The sequence below is a fragment of the Phocoena phocoena genome, chromosome X (genome assembly GCF_963924675.1).
Source record: "Phocoena phocoena chromosome X, mPhoPho1.1, whole genome shotgun sequence".
In the NCBI taxonomy this organism is placed as follows: domain Eukaryota; kingdom Metazoa; phylum Chordata; class Mammalia; order Artiodactyla; family Phocoenidae; genus Phocoena; species Phocoena phocoena.
Window position 1 is genome coordinate 57,320,559 of NC_089240.1, and position 26,740 is coordinate 57,347,298.

Genomic DNA, 26,740 nt, shown 5'->3' on the forward strand with positions numbered 1-26,740 from the left:
TAGAGAAGTTCCTTTAGCATTTGTTGTGAAGCTGGTTTGGTAGTGCTAAACTCTCTCAGCTCTTGCTTGTCTGTAAAGGTTTTAATTTCTCCATCTAATCTGAATGGGATTCTTGCTGGGTAGAGTAATCTTGATTGTAGATTTTCCTCCTTCATCACTTTAAATACGTCCTGCCAGTCCCTTCTGGCTTGCAGAGTTTCTGCTGAAAGATCAGCTGTTAACCTTATGGGCATTCCCTTGTGTGTTATTTTTCTCATGCTGCTTTTAATATATTTTCTTTGTATTTAAGTTTTGACAGTTTGATTAATATTTGTCTTGGTGTGTTTCTCCTTGGATTTATGCTTTACGGGACTCTCTGTGTTTCCTGGATTTGATTAACTATTTCCTTTCACATTTTAGGGAAATTTTCAACTATAATCTCTTCAAATATTTTCTCAGTCCCTTTCTTTCACTCTTCTTCTTCTGGGATCCATATAATTTGAATGTCTTTTCGTTTAATTTTGTCCCAGAGGTCTCTGAGACTGTCCTCAGTTATTTTCATTCTTTTTCCTTTATTCTGCTCTGCAGTAGTTATTTCCACTATTTTATCTTCCAGGTCACTTATCCGTTCTTCTGCCTCAGTTATTCTGCTATTGATACCTTCTAGAGTATTTTTAACTTCATTTATTGTGTTGTTCTTCGTTACTTGTTTCATCTTTAGTTCTTCTTAGTTCCTTGTTTAATGTTTCTCGCATTTTGTCTATTTTATTTCCGAGATTTTGGATCATCTTTACTATTATTATTCTGAATTGTTTTTCAGGTACACTGCCTGTTTCCTCTTCATTTGGTAGGTCTGGTGGGTTTTTATCTTGCTCCTTCATCTGTTGTGTGTTTTTCTGTCTTCTCATTTTGCTTATCTTACTGTGCTTGGGGTCTCCTTTTTGCAGGCTGCAGGTTTATAGTTCCCGTTGCTTTTGGTGTCTGTCACCAGTGGCTAAAGTTGGTTCAGTGGGTTGTGTAGGCTTCCTGGTGGTGGGGACTAGTGCCTGTGTTGTGCTGGATGAGGCTGGATCTCGTTTTTCTGGTGCACAGGTCCATGTCTGCTGGTGTGTTTTGTGGTGTCTGTGGCCTTATTATGATGTTAGGCAGCCTCTCTGCTAATGCGTGGTATTGTGTTCCTGTCTTGCTAGTTGTTTGGCATAGGGTGTCCAGCACTGTAGCTTGCTGGTCGTTGAGTGAACCTGGGTGTTGGTGTTGAGATGGAGATCTCTGGGAGATTTTCACCATTTGATATTACATGGAGCTGGGAGCTCTTTTGTGGACCAGTGTCCTGAAGTTGGCTCGCCCCCCTGAGAGGCACAGCACTGATTCCTGGCTGCAGCACCAAGAGCCTTTCATTCACATTGCTCAGAATAAAAGGGGGGAAAAGTAGAAAGAAAGAAAGAGGATAAAATAAAATAAAATGAAGTTATTAAAATAAAAAATTATTATTAAGAAAATAAATTTTTTAAAGTAAAAATAAAATCGTACAGACAGAATCCCAGGACCAATGGTGAAAGCAAAGCTGTACAGACAAAATCTGACACAGAAGAATGCACATACACACTCACAAAAAGAGGAAAAGGGGATAAAATAATATATCTTGCACTCAAAGTCCACCTCCTCAATTTGGGATGATTTGCTGCCTATTCATGTATTCCGCCTATGCAGAGTACATCAAGTTGATTGTGGAGCTTTAATCCGCTGCTCCTGTGGCTGCATGGAAAAATTTCCCTTTCTCTTCTTTCTTCAGACAGCTCCCAGAACTCAGCTTTGGATTTGGCCTCGCCTCTCCATATAGTTCGCCTGAGGGCATCTGTTCTTCACTCAGACAGGACAGAGTTAAAGGAGCAGCTGCTTCTGGGGCTCTGGCTCCCTCAGCCCGTGGGGAGGGAGTGGCACAGAGTGCAGGGCGAGCCTGCAGCAGCAGAGGCCAGCAGGACGTTGCAGCAGCCTGAGGCATGCCATGTGTTCTCCTGGGGAAGTTGTCTCTGGATCACGGGACCCTCTCAGTGGTGGGCTGCACAGGCTCCCGGGAGGGGAGGTGTGGATAGTGACCTGTGCTCGCTCACAGGCTTCTTGGTGGTGGCAGCTGCGGCCTTAGCATCTCATGCCCGTCTCTGTGGTCTGCGCTGTTAGCAACGGCTCACACCCACCTCTGGAGCTCCTTTAAGCAGCACTCTTAATCCCCTCTCCTCGCGCAGCAGGAGACAAAGAGGGAAAAAAAAGTCTAGTCTCTTCAGCAGGTCCAGACTTTTCCCCAGACTCCCTCCTGGCTAGCTTTGGTGCACTAACCCCTTCAGGCTGTGTTCACGCAACCAGTCCTCTCCCTGTGATCCAACTGAAATCCAAGCCTCAGCTCCCAGCCCCCGCCCGCTGCATCAGGTGAGCAGACAAGCCTCTCGGGCTGGTGAGTGCCAGTGGGCACCGATCCTCTGTGCAGGAATCTCTCCGCTTTGTCCTCCTCACCGTGTTGCTGCGCTCTCCTCCGTGGCTCTGAAGCTCCCCCCCTCCGCCACCCGCAGTCTCCGCCCATGAAGGTGCTTCCTAGTGTGTGGAAACCTTTCCTCCTTCACAGCGCCCTCCCCACTGGTGCAGGTCCCGTCCCTATTCTTATGTCTCTGTTTATTTTTTCTTTTGCTCTACTCAGGTACATGGGCAGTTTCTTGCCTTTTGGGAGGTCTGAGGTCTTCTGCCAGTGCTCAGTGGGCGTTCTGTAGGAGTTGTTCCACGTGTAGATGTATTTCTGATGTATCTGTGGGGAGGAAGGTGATCTCCGTGTCTTACTCTTCCGGCATCTTCCCTCTCGTCCCCCCGATTCCCTTCTCTTTATCTTTTGTGAATCTACTGCAAGTTTTTGTTTTGTAAGGTTACCCATGAATTTTACATAAATCATCTTATATAACAGTTTATTTTACACTAACAATTTAAGTTTGATCTCATGGAAATACTTTTTACTCCACTCCCCCTTTTATGTTTTTGATGTCACCATTTACAGCTCTTTATATTGTTATCCATTAACAAATGGTTGAAGCTATAGCTATTTTTAGTACTTCTGTCCTTTAACCTTTGTACTAGAATTAAGTAGTTCACACATCACCATATTACAGTGTTAGGGTATTACGAATCTGACTATATGCTCACCTTTACCAGTGCATCGTATATTTTCATATAAATGTCTTTATGTTACCAATTAGCATCCTTTGTTTCAGCCTGAATAAATCTTTTCAGCATTTAAGGCACGCTTAGTGATGAAGAATTCCCTCAGCTTTTGTTTATTAGGAAAAATCTTTACTTTGCCTTCAATTCTGAAGGACAACTTTCTTGAGTGAAGTATTTTTGTTGGCAGTTTCTTTCTTTTAGCACTGTGAATATATCATCTCATTATCTTTTGGCCTCTGCTGAGAAATCCACTGACAGCCTTATGGGCATTTCCTTGTATGAGAGAATTTCTTTTCTTTTGCTGCTTTTAAAATCCTTTATCTTAGGTTTTAGACAGTTTTTTTTATTATGTGTCTTGGAGAATACTGTCGTGGATTGAAATTTCAAGGTGATCTATTACCTTCATGAACATGGACGTCCAAATCTCTCCCCAGGTGTAAGAAGTTCTCAGCCATTATTTCTTTAAATAAACTTTAAATCCATTTCTCCCTCTTTGCTCCTTCTGGGACTCCAATCATTAGTACATTATTTTTCTTGAGATTGTTTCATAAGTCCTGTAGGCTTTCTTCATTACTTTTCATACTTTAAAAAAATTTTGCTCCTCTCATTGGATAAGTTCAATTGGTCTGTCTTCTAGCTCATTAATTCTCTCTTCTGCATGTTGAAGTCTGCTGTTGAAGCTCTCGATTGAATTCTTCAATTCAGTCATTATATTCTTCAGCCCCAAAATTTGTTTCTTTTTTATATTTCTATCTCTTCATTGAACTTCTCATTTTGTTCTCATATTGTTTCCCTGATTTGTTAAATTATTTGACTGTTTTCTCTTGTAGCTCTCTGGGCACTATAGAACAATTATTTTGAATTCTTTATCAGGCAATTCCTTATCTCCACTTCTTTGGGGCCAACTCTTGGAGGTTTACCATATTCCTTTGGTGGAGACATGTTTCTCAGATTCTTCATGATTCTGTGTAGCCTTTCATACATGTCTGCTCATTTGAAGAAGCAGTCACAACTTCCAGACTTTATGGATTGACTTCGGTAAGGGAAGCCTTTCTTCTGTGAGTGGGGGCATGCTGAGTTGTGCTACAACCCTCAGTCTGGTAGTACAGGGTGCTAAGTTTTGAAGTATGTGTCAGGCACCATGGGGGCATGATTTCTCTTTGGCTCAGGCTACTGGGGTCCACAGTATCATCAACTGCATGGTCCTTGGTGGGTACTGTGGGGGTTCAACATAGTTGCAAGGGCTGTTGAGGTCCTAAGTGGCACCTCCAGGTCCAAAGGCTAGGGACCAGTGCAGGCAGCTGTGGTGGCTGGAGCTGGTGGTGTACAGACACTCAGCTAGAGGGGCCAACTGCAGGTGCCTGTTTATAAGTAAGGGCTAGTTGCAGACAGACATATAGTGATGGGAACTAGGGCAGGTAGCAAAGGTCAGGGCCAACTATGAGCACACTGGCAGCTGCAGAGACCCTGGATGTCAGAATGACCTTCTATGGCTGCAAACTCTCTCCCCAGGTATGCAGACTTCAAAGAAGGCTGGTGACAGAGTTGTTAGAGGTGTGCAGGTGCAGAGATGGAATGGTGAGTGCTGTTGTGTTCACCAGTGACAGAATGCATGGCCTGATCTGAGCCCATATGCAGCTGTGGGGTCCCTGACTGTTAGTGTACACTCCTGCAGCTGCATAATCTCCTCCTGGGCATTCACACCACAGTGGTGGCTGGCGGTGGGAGTTGGGCTGGGAGCACGCAGGCACACAGCTGGAGGGGCTAGTTATGGGTGGCAGTGGTGCTGGCCAGTGACAGAAGGCAGAGCCTGAGACAGGTGCACAAGTGGTTGTCATCCATGGCTGCACGCTCTCCCCCCAGGATGTGTGTGCTGTGGTAGAGGCCAAAGATGGTTGTCAAGCCAGTGGTGTGCAGGCGCACAGCTGGGTAGGCTAGCCCACTACTAGCAAAGTAGTGGTGGTGAGCCTAGTGTCTGTAGGTTGGTGTCCTAAACCAGCCTTACTCACACAGCTGCAGAGGCCCACACTGCCTGCGGGCATGGGTCGTGGGCTCCAGTGGGGGTGGGGAGGGTCTTGGGCAGCTTGTCTTTTACACTTGTGCAGCTGCAGAGATTTTGGATGGCTGCCAGGGTGGTTCCTAGGCACCATCAGGGGTGATTGGGTGGAGAGAGTAGAGATGGACTCTGTTGGCTGCCATTAGGGAACATGAATACCTGTGGGGAAAAAGCTGGTCAAGACCTACAGTGGGTTCATAGCAGCTGTGCTGGCCACTGGCTTCATCAGTGGTGAAATCTGCTGAGTTTGTCTGCAGAGCAGGTCTCTGTGGACTTTAATCAGTCCCACTGCATGTCTGCTAATAATAGCCACTGCTTTTCATCTTTGTTGCTAGCCAGCTGTACACATCTCAGCTTTGCTGGTCTGGGTGGTGCGAAACTGAAGTGGGACATTTACATACTGCCCTGAGAGGCTGGAGAAGTTGGTCATTCACTCCCTTCTTCCCTTCCAGGCAAGAGGAACTTTTCCTAGCTGGGAAGTTCCTTCCTGGCACTAAACAATGTTGACTTGAAGGATGGGGATGATGTAAACAAAACGCAATTTCTTCCTTCTCTCCTCTTTTTGTTGTTGTTGCTCCAGTGTGTTTCTAAAACTTCCAAAGGAGACTATAGAAGCCTCCTAGAGGTGTTTTTGTTCATGGATAGCTATCCAATCATTGTTCTTGTGGGGGGACAGAGAAGCTGGACTCTCTAACACCACCATTTTTTCTGCCAAGCTTCATGTTGCCTTTCTGTTATTGATTTCTAGTTTGATTCCATTGCAGTCAGAGAAAACATATGCATGATTTCAATTTGTAAACATTTTTGAAGTTCATTTTATAGACTAGAATATTGACTATCTTGGTATGTGCCCCATGGCCACTTAAAAATCATGTATATTTTACTGCTGTTGGGTGTAGTATTATATCAATGTTGATCAGATCCTGTTGGTTGATGCTGCTCTTGATTTCTTATATTTCTTTCTTTTTTTTTTTTTTTTGCGGTATGCAGGCCTCTCACTGTTGTGGCCTCTCCCGTTGCAGAGCACAGGCTCCGGACACGCAGGCTCAGCGGCCATGGCCCACAGGCCTAGCTGCTCTGCGGCATGTGGGATCTTCCCGAACTGGGGCACGAACCCGTGTCCCCTGCATCAGCAGGCGGACTTTCAACCACTGTGCCACCAGGGAAGCCCTTGATTTCTTATATTTCTGATTTTCTGTCTAGTTGCATTTTCAGTTCTTGAGAGAGAAGGTTGCTAAAGTCTCCAAGTACAATTATGAATTTTGTCTTTCTCATATCAGTTCCACAAGTTTTTGCATCATCTAATTTAAAGTATATATATTTTTTGGTTTAGTGCATAAACATTTAGGATAGCTATGATTTCTTAAACATTTCTTAGAATTCCAATTTGATATATCTGTTCTGAGTGCATCACTTTTTAAAGGTTTTTAGTGGTTGTTTTAGGTATTACACTGTATATACATAACTTATCATAGGCTACTAGTGTCAACATTTCATGTCATTGGTGAAATGTATTTAAATCTCTCTTCATTTGAAGTTTTTATGCTCCATTAATACCACTGTCTTAAGTGTTTTCTTCACATACACTGAGAACCACATCAGATCATACCATAATTTTTGCTTCATCTCAATAAAGTTGGAAAATTTTATTTTTTGCTCTAAGCATCAAACGTAATGGAGACAAGGGGAAAGCAGCAAATAACATACAGGGGAATCCACATAATGTTAACAGCTGATCTTTCAGCAGAAACTCTGCAAGCCAGAATGGAGTGGCAGGACATACTGAAAGTGATGAAGGAGAAAAACCTACAACCAAGATTACTCTACCCAGCAAGGATCTCATTCAAATTTGATGGAGAAATTAAAAGCTTTACAGACAGGCAAAAGTAAGAGAATTCAGCACCACCAAACCAGCTTTACAACAAATGAGAAGGGAACTTCTCTAGGCAGAAAAAATAAGAGAAGCAAATAACCTACAATGACAAACCCAAAACAATTAAGAAAATGGTAATAGGAATATACATATGAATAACTACCTTAAATGTAAATGGACTAAATGCTCCAACCAAAAGACACAGACTGGCTGAATGGATACAAAAAGAAGACCCATATATATATACTGTCTAAGAGAGACCCACTTCAGACCCAGGGACATATACAGACTGAAAGCGAGGGGATGGAAAAAGATATTCATGCAAATGGAAATCAAAAGAAAGTTGGAGTAGCAATTCTCACATCAGACAAAATAGACTTTAAACTAAAGACTAATACAAGAAACAAAGAAAGACACTACATAATGATCAAGGGATCAATCCAAGAAGAAGATATAACAATTGTAATCATTTATGCACCCAACATAGGAACACCTCCAGACATAAGGCAAATGCTAACAGCCATAAAAGGGGAAATCAACAGTAACACAATAATATTAGGGAACTTTAACACCCCACTTTCACCAATGGACAGATCATTCAAAATGAAAATGAATAAGGAAACACAATATTTAAATGATACATTAAACAAGATGGACTTAATTGATATTTATAGGACATCCCATCCAAAACCAATACAATACACATTCTTCTCAAGTGCTTGTGGAACATTCTCCATGATAGATCATATCTTGGGTCACAAATCAAGACCCAGTAAATTAAAGAAAATTGAAATCATATCAAGTATCTTTTCCCACCACAATAATATGAGACTAGATATCAATTACAGGAAAAAATCTGTAAAAAATACAAACACATGGAGGCTAAACAATACACTACTAGATAACCAAGAGATCAGGGAAGAAATCAAAGAGGAAATCAAAAAATACCTAGAAACAAATGACAATGAAAACACGATGACCCAAAACCTATGGGATGCAGCAAAAGCAGTTCTAACAGGGAAGTTTATAGCAATACAAGCCTACCTCAAGAAACAAGAAATATCTCAAATAAAAAACCTAACCTTACACTTAAAGCAATTAGAGGAAGAAGAACAAAGAAAATGCCCAAAGTTCACAGAAGGAAAGATATCAAAAACATCAGATGAGAAATAAATGAAAAAGAACTGAAGGAAATGATAGCAAAGGTCAATAAAACTAAAAGCTGGTTCTTTGAGGAGATAAGCAAAATTGATAAACCATTAGCCAGCCTCATCAAGAAAAAAAGGGAGAAGACTCAAATCAATAGAATTAGAAATGAAAAAGGAGAAGTAACAACTGACATTGCAGAAATACAAAGGATCATGATAGATTACTACAAGCACCCGTGTGCCAATAAAATGGACAACCTGGAAGAAATGGACAAATTCTTAGAAAAGCACAACCTTCTGAGACTGCAGCAGGAAGAAATAGAAAATATAAACAGATGAATCACAAGCACTGAAATTGAGACTGTGATTAAAAATCTTCCAACAAACAAAAACCCAGGTCCGATGGCTTCACCGGCAAATTCTCCCAAACATTTAGAGAAGGGCTAACACCTATACTTCTCAAACTCTTCCAAAATACAGCAGAGGGAGTAACACTCCCAAACTCATTCTACGAGGCCACCATCACGCTGATACCAAAGCCAGATAAATGTGTCACAAAGAAAGAAAACTACAGGCCAATATCACTGATGAACATAGATGCAAAAATCCTCAACCAAATACCAGCAAACAGAATCCAAAAGCACATTAAAAGGATCATACCCCATAATCAAGTGGGGTTCATCCCAGGAATGCAAGGATTCTTCAATATATGCAAATTAATCAATGTGATACACCATATTAAACAACTGAAGGAGAAAAACCATATCATCATCTCAATAGATGCAGGAAAAGCTTTTGACAAAATAAAACACCCATTTATGATAAAAACCCTCCATAAAGTAGCCATAGAGGGAACTTACCTCAACATAATAAAGGCCATATATGACAAACCCACAGCCAACATCATTGTCAATGGTGAAAAACTGAAAACATTTCCATTATGATCAGGAAGAAGACAAGTTTGCCCACTCTCACCACTAGTAGTTTTGGAAGTTTAAGCCACAGCAAGCAGAGAAGAAAAAGAAATAAAAGGAATCCAAATTGGAAAAGAAGACGTAAAGCTGTCACTGTTTGTAGATGACATGGTACTATACATAGAATATCCTAAAGATGCTACCAGAAAACTACTGGAGCTGACCAATGAATTTGGTAAAGTAGCAGGACACACAATTAAAGCACAGATATCTCTTGAATTCCTATACACTCATGATGAAAAATCTGAAAGAGAAGTTAAGGAAACACTCCCATTTACCACTGCAACAAAAAGAATAAGATACCTAGGCATAAACCTACCTAAAGAGACCAAAGACCTGTATGCAGAAAACTATAATACACTGATGAAAGAAATTAAAGATGATACAAACAGTTTGAGAGATATACCATGTTCCTGGATTGGAAGAATCAACATTGTGAAAATGACTCTACTACCCACAGCAATCTACAGATTCAATGCAATCTCTATCAATCTACCAATGGCATTTTTCACAGAAGTAGAACAAATAATTGTACAACTTGTATGGAAACACAAAAGTCCCCGAATAGCTAAAGGAATCTTGAGAAAGAAAAACAGAGCTGCACCAATCAGGCTCCCTGAGTTCAGACTAAATGTTACAAAGCTACAGTAATCAAGACAGTATGGTACTGGCACAAAAAGAAATATGGATCAATGGAGCAGGATAGAAAGCCCAGATATAAACCCACGCACATATGGTCAGCTAATCTTTTTAAAGGAGGCAAGAATATACAGTGGGGAAAAGACAGTCTCTTCAATAAATGGTGCTGGGAAAACTGGACAGCTAAATGGAAAAGAATGAAATTAGAACAGTCCCAAACACCATACACAAAAGTAAACTCAAAATGGATTAAAGACCTAAATGTAAGGTCAGACACCATCAGACTCTTAGAGGAAAGCATAGGCAGAACACTCTATGACATAAATCACAGCAAGATCCTTTTTGAACCACCTCCTAGAGAAATGGAAATAAAAACAAAAATAAACAAATGGGACCTAATGAAACTTAAAAGCTTTTGCACAGCAAAGGAAACCATAAACAAGACCAAAAGAGAACCCTTAGAATGGGAGAAAATATTTGCAAACGAAGCAACTAACAAAGGATTAATCTCCAAGATATATAAGCAGCTCAATATCAAAGAAACAACTCAATCCAAAAATGGGCAGAAGACCTCAAGAGACATTTCTCCAAAGAATTTATACAGATTGCCAACAAACACATGAAAGAATGCTCAACATCATTAATCATTAGAGAAATGCAAATCAAAACTACAATGAGATAGTATCTCACACCAGTCAGAATGGCCATCATCAAAAAATCTACAAACAGTAAATGCTGGAGCGGGTGTGGAGAAAAGGGAAACCTCTTGCACTGTTGTTGGGAATGTAAATTGATACAGCCAGTATGGAGAACAGTATGGAGGTTCCTTAAAAAATTAAAAATAGAAATTCCATACGACCCAGCAATCTCACTACTGGGCATATACCCTGAGAAAAGCATAATTCAGAAGGAGTCATGTACTACAATATTCACTGCAGCTCTATTTACAATAGTCAGGGCATGGAAGCAACCTAAGGGCCCATCGACAGATGAATGGATAAAGAAGATGTGGCACATATATATACAATAGAATATTCCTCAGCCACAAAAAGAAACAAAATTGAGTTATTCGTAGTGAGGTGGATGGACCTAGAGACTGTCATACACAGTGAAGTCAGAAAGAGAAAAATAAATACCATATGCTAACACATATATATGGAATCCTAAAAATATGTATATGGTTCTGATGAACCTAGGGGCAGGACAGGAATAAAGATGCAGAGGTAGAAAATGGACTTGAGGACGTGGGGAGGGGGAAGGGTAAGCTGGGATGAAGTGAGAGAGTGGCATGGACATATATACACTACCAAATGTAAAACAGCTAGTAGTGGGAAGCAGCCACATAGCACATGGGTATCAGCTCAGTGCTTTGTGTCCACCTAGAGCGGTAGGATATGGAGTGTGGGAGGGAGATGCAAGAGGGAGGAGATATGGGGATATATGCATACATATAGCTGATCCACTTTGTTATAGAGCAGCAACTCACACAACATTGTAAAGCAATTATACTCCAATAAAGATGTTAAAAAAAAAGAAATGTAATTGAGGAATCTAAATGGGAGAATGAAAGTCTATGATGTTTATTCATAATTTTGGTCTTTCTGTTGTTCTTTCTTCTGTCCTGCTATTCCAAGATCCCTTCTTTAATTGTGCCCTTTTTGTTTAAAGAACTTCCTTTAGCCATTATTTTAGGATAGGTCTGCTGTAACAAATTCTCTTAGTAGTCTGTTGCTCAGATTGCATAATTTGTGTTATTCTATAAGTTCACTGTTTCTTTCTCCTGTCCTCTCTATTGTATTGTTGAGTACATCCACTGAATTTTAAAATTTCACTTATGGCATTTTTCAGTTCTATATTTTTCACTTGTTTCTTCTTTATATCTTCTATTTCTTTGCCGAGTCTGTGTATTTCTCTGCAGAAATTTTCTATAACTTTGCTGAAATTTTTCCATCTGTTTCAAATGTATTCCTAATCGTGCATTGTAGCATTTTTATGATGACTGCTTTAAAATTCTTGTCAGATAATTAACATCTGTGTCATCTGGATGTTGATGTCTTTTTATGGTCTTTTCTCATTCATGTTGAGATATTCCTTGTTCTTGGTATGACAAATAATTTTCAACTAAAGCCTGCACATTTTGGGTATTATGAGAATCTCGTTCTTACTTATACCTTCTGTTAGAGCAGACCTCTTTTGACAGTGCCACTGCAGGGGAGGAGGTGCACTACCTTATTACTGCGAGGATGGAGTGGAAGTCCAGATTTTCCCCTTGGCCTCCATTGACATCCCAAAGGGAAGGAAAGACTCCTTGTTAGGAGTAGGTAGGGAAGGAAACACTACCTTGTTAGTGCTAGGCAAATATAGGAGTTTAGGCTCCTCACTAGGCCCTGCTGATACCACTCTGGCTGGAGAAGAAGCGAGTCTCATTATGGTTCCCCACATGGTCTCCTCTCAACTGATACCACAGTGTAGTAGACTTACTACCACAGAGTAATGGTAAAGTCCTGTATTTCTGCCAGGCCTCCTCTGACACTACTCCAGTGCTAAATGGTCATGGGAGTCCAGGTGCTTTATGTGGTCTCCACTGACACCATAGGGAGTAGGGGAAGGTATCTCATTACCGCAGGTGAGGATGAAAGTCTGGTTCCCAACTTGGCCTCCTTGACACAACCACATGGGGCAGGAAGAGGTTGGTTGAGGTGCCTTGTTACAGACTGGCAAAGATAGAAGTCTAGTCTTTCCACTCAGCATTTTCTGAGGGTGGGGGTGAGGCCTCAAGTTTTTGGTGGCATTTTGTGGTGAAGGGGTTATTATCTAAATTTTTTTGTCATTAGGCTGTTCCTTTCCAGTTCCTTTGGACAGAGAGAGCAGGCTTTTGCTGGGACCTCTTTTGACTGTACCCGTTGGTGTTCTTAGGTTGTCAGCTTCTACACTACCCAATATGGAAGACATGAGGCAAAATCAAAACCCTGATGACTTGTGGCCATGTCATTCCTCAGGTCCCAAGGTCCGTACATGGTCCGGTGTGCCTTGTTCCCTTCATGTTTCAGAGTCCTCATTTTTTGTTTTTTTTTAAGTTTTCATATTTTTATCTTATATCAGAGCATACTTGATTAATAATGTTGCATTAGTTTCAGGTGTATAGCAAAGTGATTCAGTTATACATATACACGTAATCTATTCTTTTCCAAATTCTTCTCCCATTTAGGTTATTACAGAATATTGAGCAGCATTCCCTGTGCTATACAGTAGGCCCTTGTTGGTTATCTATTTTAAATATAGCAGTGTGTACATGTCAATCTTAAACTCCCAATCTGCGGGCTTCCCTGGTGGCGCAGTGGTTGAGAGTCCGCCTGCTGATGCAGGGGACACGGGTTCGTGCCCCGGTCTGGGAAGATCCCACATGCCACGGAGCAGCTGGGCCCGTGAGCCATGGCCGCTGAGCCTCCATGTCCAGAGCCTGTGCTCCACAACGGGAGAGGCCACAACAGTGAGAGGCCCGCGTACCGCAAAAAAACCCCCCCAAAACTCTCAATCTACCCCTCCCCCCCAACCCTTCCCCCCTGGTAACCATAAGTTTGTTCTCTAAGTCTGTGAGGCTTTTTCTGTTTTGTGTTGCTTTTATATATAATGTCTAGGGTTTTTAGGCTTTCTCAGTAGAGAAATAAAATATGCATATTAAAATCTATCAAATATATTAATGCATGTGTATATATATATATGTATTGTTTTTCTTTGCCGGAATGACAAAGAAGAAATTATTGAAATGACGTTTGGAACTAGGAGTTGAGAATAAGTAAAGGGTGGAATTATTTTTTCATTCTAATTCCTTCATGGTTGGAAATTTTTACCATGTATATGTATTGCTTATATTTAAAAATTTTAAAAAAACACTTAAAGCAGTAAATACTTTTCAGTTCCTGTCCTAGATGACTTGTCTTGGGAAACGGAAACCACTGTCCACTCTTTCTTCCAAAAACTATCTCCTCTCCAGGAGTCTATGGCTCCCCTATCTCCTCATTCTCATGTTACTGAACATTCTTTCTTGATCTGTTTTGTGGTCTTTTCTAATGGCCCTTAAAACACTGGCACTCCCTAGATTTCAACCTTTGGTCTAACATTTATTGTCTTGCTACAAGTATCCCTAGGCAAGACTTGCATGGTTTTAACCACTGCCTCTATGCTATGGAAGGCCAACTTTATTTCCCTAATCCTGTTTTATTCTCTGACCTCAGATGTCTCATAGACATATCTATCTTAACTTGTCCCAAACTGAACTCCTGCTCTTTTTTTCAAATCTTCTTCTCCCTCAGCCTATCCATCACAGTAAATGGAAACTTCATCCTTCTAGTTGCTCTGATATAAAACCTTGAAGTTATCCATGGCTCCTCTCTCTCTCCCACATTCCACATGATTTGTTAGCAAGTCCTGTCAGCTCTGCCTTCAAAATTATTTAGAATCTGACCACTTTCTCACCATATCCACTGTTACCACCATCATCCAAGGTATAAACCATTTCTTGATTGCATTATTGAAACAGGCTCTTAATTAGACTCTTTGTGTCTACCCTTGTTCCCCTACAGCTATTATCCACACAGCATCCAGAATAGTCCTATTAAATATAAGTCAAATCATGTCATTTCTCTAGTCAAAAACCTCATTCTACTCAGATAGTAAAGTCAAAATCCTTCCAATGGGTTCTAAGGCCCTATAGGATCTATTTAGCTTTCCCTCTCCATTTCCTCTCTGAACCATCTTCTTCTGTTTCCTCTTTTGATTAATCCTTCTGGCCTCCTTTTTGTACCCTGAACATGATATACACATTTCTGCCTCAGGGATTTTCCACTTACCATTTCTTCAGCCTAGAATGATTTCCCCCCAGATATCTGAATGAACAATTCCTTTATTTCCTATGGGTCTCTGCTCAAAAGTCCTTCTCAATGAGGTCTTCCTGGCCACTGTATTTACAATGTGAAAACCACTTCTCAACCCTTCCTATTCCCCTTTTCTGCTTTACTGTTCATCTTAATGCTCATTACCATTTAATATATTATATATTTTATTTATATTGTTTTTCTAAATTACATGAGGGCTGTATCCCCATACCTAAAACAGTACCTGGCAAATGTGGATACTCAAAACATATTTTCTGAATGAATGAACTGATCAGTTAATCAATAAATGATATCTGGGCTATAGACCAAGAGCCAGAAAATTACAGCCCACAGGTCTGCTGCCAGTTTTGTCAATAAAGTTTTATTAGAACATTCATTTGTTTATGTTATCTACGACTGCTTTCCCAATACAAAGGTGGAGTTGAGTAGTTGTGACACACATCTATGACCTGCAAAGCCTAGAATATTTATTATATGGTTCTTCAATAAAAAGTTCGCCAATCCCTGCTTTGGATTCATAGTCAACTACTTCCTAGATATTGCTCTCTCGATATATTCCAGAAATCTCAAATCCAATCTGCCCCAAACTGAGCTTTTGCTCCATCTTTCTAAAATTTTCCCATTCTGTATTTCTTATATGTATGAAGTAGAGCCCCATCCACACAGTCACCCAAATTTAACTCTATTCATCATACTACTTTAATTTGAAGCAAGGCTTTCCCAAGCCTGCAAGAACAATTTCAAACATTCCAAACTCCTTAACTAGACAAAGCCTAGTCCTTTTAGAACATGGCCACCGTCTGCCTCCAGTCACATCTCTTGCCACTCCTATTTCCATTTCATGTTCCAACAATATAAAATGGTTTGGGGTTTTAGGTCCTTGGGCCTTTGTTCATGCTGAACCATCTCCTTGAAATTTCTTTTCCCTATTTCCCTTTCTTTCCCACTTTAAGTATTGACATAGGTTGAACTTCTCTGCAAGTACCCATCCTTGATAATCCCAAAGTGTCCTGTATATACCCAATAATATCACTGTACCAAAATGATTGGTAAGGCAGCACTGTATAGTGATTAAGTACTTCAACTCTGAGCCACGTACATGGATTTAAATTCTAGCTCTCTCACTAGCAAAATGGCCGTGGGCATGTAACTCTCACATAGCATGTGTTTATTATCATCTTCACATTTCAGCTGAAACACAATGACTATCAGAGAAGTTACATTGCTCAATGTAACACAGATAATATGGCAGAGAATGTCAATTGTTCTCCAATATCCATTCTCTCCTTCTTTTAGTAAAAGAACTAAAGTCTTAGCTAGGCACATGGTTGCCCCAAACAAAAACTAAATTTCTCTGCTTTTCTTATAGCTAGATCTGACCATGAGATTAAATTCTGATAAATGGTATGTAAATAAAAGTGATATGTGTGACTTCCAGGTCATTGCCTTAAAGGAAAGGGTTATATCCTCAGCTTTATTTCTTTCATACTTCCCAATTGATATAATGTAGAAGATATTTGGTCATGCAGATGAAGCAGCACCTTAGGGATGATGGCACAACAACAAAGAAGTAAGCTGGGTTCTAGCCTTTGTCAAGTCACTGTATCAGGCCTGGACCACCTTGCTGAACTATTCCAAACCAAGAAATAAATGTCTCTTGTGTTGGAGCCACTGTGGTATCTTAGCAGCCTAACCTGTATCTTACCTAATACAGCTAGTAAGTGGAAGAGCTTGGATTTGAACTGTGCATACCACCTGGACTATATCACCAGTCCCCTCCCCCTGAAGAAAAGTTTGTATTGAATTATGTTCTGCTAGGATGGCATTGGCTGCTAGAAAGCCTAGAGTCAAATGTAGGACCATCCGTAGCAAGTGTATAGGACTTGTCATTAAATATTTCTTGTCTAGCCTCATTCCTGGGTTCATTTTCTATCTGTATCATGATTTTTCATTTGATCTAATTACAATGTACACTACCTCATATTTTACAGACCATATAAATATAACACCTTAAATTCTTTAGAATGTTATGGGGTTTTAATAAGTATTGCTTTCTTTATGGTTTAATTGTACATATACCACTTTTATACCTATCATTTTCCTTTGTTTACATGGTTGTCTCCATATTATACTATTAACTCCTTAAAGGCATGTACAATGATATTTTTCTTCTATACCATCTTGCATGGGGTCTGATAATAAAATAGTTGCATGCTCAAGCAATGTTTGCTGAACGAATGAATTTCACAGGGTCAGAAATGCTACTAAATGTCATTGTGTCATATGGAATTTCCTTCCATTATAACTTGAGCCAGAGAGAAGACACAACTCTAAAAATTGGCTAGGGGAAAGTGTCACATGGTTGGAGGAGTGATGGTAAAGATAGGAAATACATACCTTGACAAAGTGCTCAATTAGGATTTCCACCACAATGTTCTGGAATTTGATGTTCATCATGGCAGCCACAGTGTCCTCCTGAGCTCTCATGAGAGTGGGCCCAAAGATCACCCCCATGTTAGAGGGGGTCATAAGATTCTCTTTGCTGTGCTCACACACACTGCCAGAAGAGAAAGAAAATGATTAACAAGATTTTCTCCAAGACCCCATTGTAACCAAGACTGTGTTAGATGCTTTAGGGGGTAAGAGAAACTAAAAAGTAGAAGAAGAGGAGAGGCCCAAAATATATATGGGATGAAAAGATTACAAAGGAAGCAACTAGCAAATAATACAAGATAGCATATAATTAGGGGCCAAACTGAGCCATAGCTAACTTAGTTTGTAGCACTGTAGAAGTCATGAGAAGAGGGGCGGATGGCTATAGTATTTGGAAAGACAGGAGGGAAGCAAGAAGGTATTCCAGGGCAAGAAGTACAGCATGTATAAAGCATATATAAAGAACAAAGCACATAGAGAAAGTGCCTACCAGTCTCACCAGTCAGGAATCTAGTCTCTTCCCCAGCCCTAGCTAGAGAGGCAAAAAACTCAAAGAGCCAAAAGAGATCCTTAAGATTAGCACTTTATCATTGTCCTCACATTCCAGATGAGAAAACAGAGGTCCAAAGAAGGAAAGAGATTTGGCTGAAGCCACAGTCAGTTAGCCTGATTAGAGAAGGGCCTCTAATCCCAAATTTTCTGGTCCCTAGTCACTTTCCTTATTTAAATCACCTTAAGTGGCTTCCTATCACTTATAGGACACTGCCAATCCTCTTCAGAGTAGCAATTAAAGTCTTCAGTAACTTGACACATATTTCCAATCCCAATGCACAGCTTGGGCTCTGAAGCTGACCCGGGTTTGAATCCCAACTCTGCCACCCATTAGCCGTGCAACAGTGAACGTTGCTGACCTAACTTCTCTGGGCTTCAGTTTTCCCACTTGCAAAAATAGTATCCACCTCAGACAGTTGTGAAATAAATAGAGCTAAACTGCTTTAGCATGGTATCCTGGAAATATTCCATTAGAAGTATCCGCTGTTATAATGACCTCTCCAGGAGCCTCCATCTAGGCACTGCTGATGTCTGACACTCTTATATACTACACTGCTTAGATGAAGTTTTCTGGCTATATCATGCTGTTTCAGATCTCTGTATCTTTGCTCATGCCATTCCCTCTATTTAGAATGTCTCCATCCTCCTAGATCCAAAGAATGTCTACCCTTTGAGATTCACTTTAGGTGACATCTTCAGGGCTCTCACAGCCCACTGTCCTCATCTTGATTGACACCATTGGCAAGTCGAATATATTGCAATTTTCTGTTTCTTATCTGCCTTTCCTACTAGGTGGTAAACAACTTCCAAGTGTGTGTGCCTCACACAGAGCAGATACTAATTGATTATTTTTAATAGAACTGAGAGCCTCTAGCACTCTTTCATGTAGTACTGGAGGCAGCTAAGTAAAAGGTATACAGCGCTTTGGTCAGTTTGGCTGTGGGAGTGGGGAGATAAGGGAATGGAACAGCCCGCCACAAACACTAATTTTCAAAACCTGCCCAGGTCAAGTCCCTTGAGAGACTGACCCCATTAATAGGCAGGCTCCTGTCACTAACAAGGTAATTGACAGGGACAGAATCCTTAGACAAATCCTAATGAAGTCTGTTAAGCCCATGACAAAGGCTGGGTGCCATTCAGATGATAATGAACAGCAACTATTCACAGGCCTTTGGTATTGCTGGACTGGTGATGGATCCCTTTTAACAGTTTAAATACTTCTGCAATTAACCCTTATTCTTTAGTGACAGAATATTTCAGATGTTAAAATGGAAAAGCAACTCCATGCTGCCACTGAGATCCAGAATGGCTAAACCACTAGTAGCAAGGCAAGGACACTTGTGAGACAACAGCCTCCAGCATGTGTAAATGCGTATCTCCTTTTTTGAGCTTTGAAAGAAAGTGACTTTGGTTGAATATGCCAGGGCTCACTTAATCCGCATAACTCCAAAAGGCAGAGTATATTATCTCTGAAGCCTAGTTTCACAGAGGGTAAAGAACTTAGTTAAAGTCAAACAGTTTGTGAATACATGGCAATACAGGGATTCAAACCCATATCTGCTGGGCTCCAAGTCTTACAGTCATCCCATTGCATCCCACTGGCTGCTTGTCTAGTTCCTGTCAAGAAATCAGCCCCTATGGGGGCCCCTTTAGGCTAAAGCCACCTTCTGTTTCTCTGATGGAGGTTCAAGGTATTCCATTTAGGACACTCTTTTCATTCTTAGTCTTCTTATGAGATTTGAAAGGTAATCTATTCTTTGGGGAGGTTTCTTTCCATTTGATATCTCTCCTTTTATTAAACATTTTGAAAATCATTAAGAGGCATAATTGTGGGTTAATAAGATGAATGAAACCAAAAATAAGGGCATCATGAGTAGTTAATTAGGTGGGAGTTTGTAATATGATTTGGAAACAAAGAAATCTTAAATTCTTTAGTCCACTTAGACTAAAGAAAATAGATACAACTTCTTTTTTTTAACATCTTTATTGGAATATAATTGCTTTACAATGGTGTGTTAGTTTCTGCTTTATAACAAAGTGAATCAGCTACACATATACATATATCCCCATATCCCCTCCCTCTTGCATCTCCCTCCCACCCTCCCTATCCCACCCCTCTAGGTGGTCACAAAGCACTGAGCTGATCTCCCTGTGCTATGCATCTGCTTCCCACTAGCTATCTATTTTATATTTGGTAGTATATATAAGTCCATGCCACTTTCTCACTTCATCCCAGCTTACCCTTCCCCCTCCCCATGTCCTCAATGGATACAACTTCTTGAACATCAAAATTTAAACCAGAGAAACAGGTATTAGAGAGAGGTTATAAAAAGCCTCCAGTTTAGGAAAAAATAATTTTAATTAGATGGTTTAGATCAGAGGTCATAAATTAAAATGCCTATAAAAACAGAACTACCTTATGATCCAGCAATCCCAATTCTAGGTATATATTCAAAGGAAATGAAATCAGTATCTCAAAGAGAATATCTGTACTCCCATATTCATTGCAGCATTAGTCACAATAGCCTAAGTGTCCTTAGATGGACAAACAGATAAACATATACACACAATGGAATATCAATAAGATTTAAAAAAGAAGGAAATCCTGCTTTTTGCAACAACATGGATGAACTTGGAGGACATTATGTTAAGTGAAATAAGCCAGACAAAGAGTAGAATGGTAGTTGCCAGGGGCTGGGGGAGGGGAAAATGGGGGAGATGTTGGTCAAGAGGTACAAATTTTCAGTTACATAAGATGAGTAAGTTTTAGAGATCTAATATATAGCAATATGAATATAGTTAACAATACTGTATTTTGTGCTTAAAATTTGCTAAGAGGGTAGATCTTAAGTGTTCTTCATAGAAAGAAGGAAGGAAGGAAGGAAAGAAAGAAAGAAAGAATGAAAGAAAGAAAGAAAGAAAGAAAGAAAGAAAGAAAGAAAGAAAGAAAGAAAGAAAGAAAAAGAAAGAAAGAAAGAAGGGAAGGAGGGAGGGAGGGAGGGGAGAAAGGAAGGAAGGAAGGAAGGGAGAAAACGGTAACTATATGAGGTGATAGATATAGTAATTAGCTGTATTATGGCAATTATTTCACAACATATACATATACCAAACATCATTATGGTATATAAGTAATATACCATAAACATATACAATTTTTATTTGTCAATTATACCTCAACAAATATGAACAAATAAAAATAAAAACTGAATAAGTTCATTAAACTGGTTCCATCACTAACACGTTGTATGACTTTGGGCCTATCTTTTTCCATCCCTGGATATCTGTTCCCTCACCTATAAAATGAGGTGGTTATTGGGTAATCTAAAGAGTCTTTCAGCTCTGCCATTCAGTGACTCTAAGAAAGTCCTTCCCTTGAAAATAATGGAAAAAAGAAACAGTCACACATTACACGTCTACTGTTGGAAGAACATAGAACCATTTATTAAGTATGTCTGCCCTCCCCACTGTAAAGACCACGCCCCCAATACCCAAAATAACCAAAAAAACCCACCCCAAATCCCCAAAAAACAAATTTTAAAAAAAGGACTTGAATCAGAGCAAGCCTCTTGATTCAAAATATGGGAAACTTTAAAGGACAAATGACCTGTTTTCTTTAACAAATAAATTATAAGAAACAAGAAAGAGATGAAGAAGAAACTTACAGATTGGGAACATGGTAAAAACACAGAGGCCCTATCCTATCAAACTTTGGCCTCTGTGTTCTTTATTAGCCCTCCAAGTCATTCTGATACACACAAAAGATTGAGAACTACTGCTATAGATAAGGGATCACCAAACTATGGCCCTTGGGCCAAATCCAACCTGTTTTTGTAGATAAAGTTTTATTGGAGTATTGTTATGCTTATTCATTCACATATTATCAATGGCTGTTTTTGTATTATAAAGGTAGAACTAAGTAGCTGCAACAGAGTCCATATAGCTCACAAAGCCTTCAATATGTATTATCTAATCCTTTCTGGAAAACATTTGCTGACCTCTGCTAGAGATTAAAAGAGACTTAAAAAACATCTGAAAAGATTCCTATGTGTGGATGTTATTTGGATCCTTATTAAAATATATATATATATATGACATATTTGAGACTACTGGAAAATTTAACACAGAATATTTAATGATATTAAGTAATTATTAACAGTTTGTTTTCAGATGTGATAATTATATTGTGTTTATATGTACAAAGAATTTTCATTTTTCAATATACATACTGAAATATTTATGGATAAAATAATGTCTTAGATTTGCTTCACAATAATATAGGAGGAGGGGAAATGGATAGGGATATAGATGAAACAAGATTTGCTACGTGTTGAAAATTGTTGAAGCTGGGTGATAGGCACATGAGAGTTCCTTACAGGCATATGAGAGTTCCTTATACTATTCCTTCAGACTCAGGATGCCACAAGGATTTAAAAAGTCCCCCACCCTCCTCCACAAGATTTTGGTTAAAGATTTAAGAGGATTATACCTGGATCAAGGTTGAGTCGAGGCCTTTCCAGCCAGAATGGAAAAAAGCATCTGAAGTGACAAAAACCCTTCTTAAGGACATTATTCCTAGGTACGGCCTTCCCTCTACTATTCAGAGCAACAATGGATCTGCTTTCATCACAGAAATAATGCAAACAGCAAATAAAGGTTTAGGTATAAAATGGAAATTTCACTCAGCATGGACACCGCAATCTACAGAAAGGGTAAGAAGATGAACCACACTCTGAAGAAAATGCTCGCCAAACGATGCCAGGAAACTCATCTAAAATGGAAAAAGGTCTTGCTGATTGCTCTCCTTTGTACACTGGTGGCCCCTAGAAGCAGGCTAGGTATACAGGATACCACTCTTACCTCCTAAGAGTAAAGAAAGAGAAACATTTCTAACACAGGAGGCAAAAATTAAACAGTATGTACAACAGATTGGTCAATTGTTAACCACTGCATGAGTTTGTATTCCACAGGTCTCCCCCTCACCTGGAAGCTCCCTTGCATCCCTTTAAAGCTGGAGACCCAGTGCTGCTGAAAGTGTGAAAAAGAGCAAGGGCACTTCCCTGGTGGCACAGTGGTTAAGAATCTGCCTGCCAATGCAGGGGACATGGGTTCGAGCCCTTCTCCAGGAAAATCCCATATACCGCGGAGCAACTAAGCCCGTGCACCACAACTACCGAGCCTGCACTCTAGAGCCCAAGAGCCACAACAATTGAGCCCACGTGCTGCATGTACTGAAGCCCACGTGCTCTAGAGCCTGTGCTCCACAGTAAGAGAAGCCTGCGCAACACAACAAAGAGTAGTCCCTGCTCACCGCAACTAGAGAAAGCCTGCATGCAGCAACAAAGACCCAACACAGCCAAAAATAATAAATAAATTAAAAAAAAAGAGCAAGGATCTGAGCAGCAGCTTGAAGAAAAATGGAAGGGATCCTATGACATTCTTCTTACTACTCAGAAACTTTAAGTATTTGCTCCGACAAGCAGAATGAAAGTTCTGTTTTCTTATCCTTTCTCATACCTTTTATGTACAAAGTTATAGACCCATATGCTGATCCTTTTGATAATTCTAACTGCCAGATATGTGGTCAGCTTCCTATTTCTGGGTCTTCAGGATTGCCTTAATGGGTTTTCCCCATACAGGAAAAGGTTTGGAAACAACTGGCTACAACAAGTCTCTCTGAAGTACCAGTTCCACACTAGGCTTCAGACTTATTCCCTTGAATTCCTAAGGAAATGAGATCTTTTCTGTCTACTAAAGTTCCAGTTGTCATTCCTCTTACCTCTAACTGGGCCTGTTGCACCAAAATGGCAGACCAAGGGATTGAGATCTTAATCACATAAGACTCGGATCCAGGACTTGGAGCTCAAATATTGTAAATTTCGTATCTACTCCCCAAAATTTAGACACCCCATCTCAGCAGGAAGTAGAATGGTCGTCACCCAGTTCCCTGAAAGATTTGGGGAAAGATAAAACCAAAGCAGGGATTAAAACCGAGTTCCCCTAAAACCAAGTTCCTCTGCTGAGTTTATGATTAACATCTCTATCCAAAATGATTGTTCCCTTTCTAATCTAATATCTGTTCTCCTCAAGATTGAGGAGGATCAAGTAAAAAGCGGGGAGTGAGACCAAGCAGGGCCCTGTGGGGCTCCCAGGCCTCCCCGTTTCTTGTAGGCAAGACTCCAGCCTGCATGACTTTCCCTGTGTTCCAAAGGGAGGGTTTGAACAGCTGCTAATCAAGGGAGAAGCAGCCAGGCAACCACCTGAGGAAAGACTAAAGGAACCAGAGAAGCTCATCAAGATGATCACCTGAGACCAGATTAGAGGAGTGCAGGCCCTACACATAACCTAATCTTGTCAGAGACCCCAACCTTGAACCACTGTTATAAAACCCTTCATCAAATCCTCTGGGGTTGTGACACATAGTTTTTCAGGCATGCACCAGCTGTGTCCCCCTTTGCCTAGCAAAATAATAAAGCTATCCTTTTCTATTCACGCAAAACTCGGTCTCCAAGGTTTGATTTGGCACTGGTGTACAGAGAAGCTGAGCTTTTGGTAACATCTCAATCCCTGAAGATGATGCCCTTAAGGGCAGACAGCTTTGGTTTCAACCATTGGTGTTATATTATTCATAATTTACTTTAAATACTGCAACACAGCCAGTACAATGTCCTAAATTTCATCAATGTCATCAATTGCAATCACACCATTATTTTAGTATGTACCACTGAGAAAGAAGAAACTTTCACTGTCAAATCATTATGTAATATTTTTGAAGACATTTTAAATAGAAGATAAACTCAACAATGAACATAATTTAACTAAAATGACTACAACATGAGCAGCTATGATCATGTTCATCCATGTAGACGTTATGATAATTACATAAAAACCGCTATCTGACAACAGTGATTTTAAGAAACAATTGATTCTAAGATGCATCCAGAATTCAGGTTACAATTTGAAAAAGAAAAGTGCCCTTTAGAATGGATGAAATTTGATATATGTGTTTGTTAGTTTTCATGCACACCCTAGGACAGGTCAGTTATGGTTGTAGTATTCTAATTTTAAATGCATATTTACATACTCTAGGGCTGATTAATTAGTATTTAAAAGACTAATCAGAAGCCAGAGGGGCTACTATAATCTTCAGCTAACCTCATCTCCAATCAACACCAATGGCTCTGTTAATTAGCATGGTTGGTGGCAAACTGACTTCTCATTGCTTAGATGTGTCAAGATAAATGGATTGTGGATTGGCTAGAAATATTGTATAGACATTCTCAAGCTTTGATTGACAGGTTAGAATAGAGCAATGATCAATCTTAACATCAGTAAGGTGGGTCAACTAATATTATGAATCTTCAGATGTGATGCAGCATAAGGTACGCAAAATCACCTATGATGTGTTCTATCCCCAAAATAGTTAACTTGAATCCATCTAGCCTTAAAATACAACCCCTACTTTATAAGAAATAAAGAAAATAGGGGAACAAGCTGAAAAATACAATGACGAAAGTAGACAAAACTAGTGAGAGAGTGGTGTGGACATATATACATTACCAAACGTAAAATAGATAGCTAGTGGGAAGCAGCCGCATAGCACAGGGAGATTAGCTCCGTGGTTTGTGACCACCTACAGGGGAGGATGGGAGGGAGGGAGATGCAAGAGGGAAGAGATATGGGAACATATGTATATGTATAACTGATTCACTTTGTTATAAAGCAGAAACTAACACACCATTGTAAAGCAATTATACTCCAATAAAGATGTTAAAAAAAAACAAAAAAGACTCTACAGAACAACAAATTTTTGGGTCAACTAAGGAAATGTTAATATGGTCTGGAGAGGTAGAACTTGTTGAACTGAAAAAAGGTGGAAATTGTTGAACTGAAAAAAGTTTGGTGTTACTGAACAGCATAACCTCAATTTGGTAAAAAATGTACATGTATTTGTGTGGGGTGTGTGTGTATACATAAACACACACCCACACCCACAGAAAGATCCAGAAGAAAAAGCACGAATATATTAATAGTAGTGATTTTTGGACGCTGAAAATAGAAAGCTTTTATTTTTGTTTATTGACTTGTTTTGCTCTTCTATATTTTTCAATCTCTACAATGCAATGGTATTGCTTCAGAAATAACAAGTGCTATTATTACAAAAGTAAGAAGATTCTAATAAGCCTAAGAGCTCACACCCTATAGAATGGTAGCCGAAGCCTAGGATTGCAAAGGGGTCTTGGTCTTGCATTTGGGCATTAGATCATGGGATTTTATTGCCTGAACTACAATTGCGTCGCTGTATTATTATCTCATCTGTTTCAATTTAAACTCAATGCATGATGCAGTCAGAGCAACTGAAAGGAAAGAGAGCTGAGACTTCACTGAGTTTACAGAACAGGTTGTACAACTGTTTTGAATCTGCTTCGAGATAAATACCTGCATGAGTGGCAGAATTAGGCCTGAGGCTTGCTTGCATTGTATATGCCACTGGTCATGAGATTGTGGGGGAGGTAACATGTACCGTTCTCCTACTTCAGATTAATGGAAGCAATAGGTAAAAAGCAAAAAGAATGGAATAATTGGTACGCTCAAATTGGCTGATATCAATTTGTGTTTGCCTGTAATTAGCCTAGAAAATGGGCCAGCAGTGGGAACACACTAAGAAGGCATAAGTTATAATTATCATATAGCTTATGAAAGCAGTGGTTGGCAGGCAGAAAAATTATGCGAATTTTGAAAGCACATAGATTTTCTTCTCCTGTGTAAATTTCCCTGTTGGAACTAAGCCTATTTTATTTGCATTTTCCCTATAACTCTTGGTTTTAAAGATACAAAAAAGTTGAAAGAATGGCACTATGAAAATTAATACTGTCTATACCTAAATTCAGGAATTAACATTTTCCTACATTTGCTTGTTCTCTCTGTATATTTTTTTCTGAGCCCTTTAGAAGTAAATTGTTTCAACCCTAAATATTTTAGTATTCATCTCC

General features: G+C 39.8%; 1 protein-coding gene across 1 annotated transcript in view; it reads right to left on the reverse strand.

The window, feature by feature from the left end:
- The window catches only part of OPHN1 (oligophrenin 1), a 606,563-nt gene that overhangs the window by 106,623 nt on the left and 473,200 nt on the right, over positions 1 to 26,740 (reverse strand). Inside the window, exon 18 of the mRNA XM_065900746.1 lies at positions 17,163 to 17,322. Within this exon, the coding sequence (XP_065756818.1) occupies positions 17,163 to 17,322 (160 nt within the window). The remainder of the gene's footprint in view (positions 1 to 17,162; positions 17,323 to 26,740) is intronic.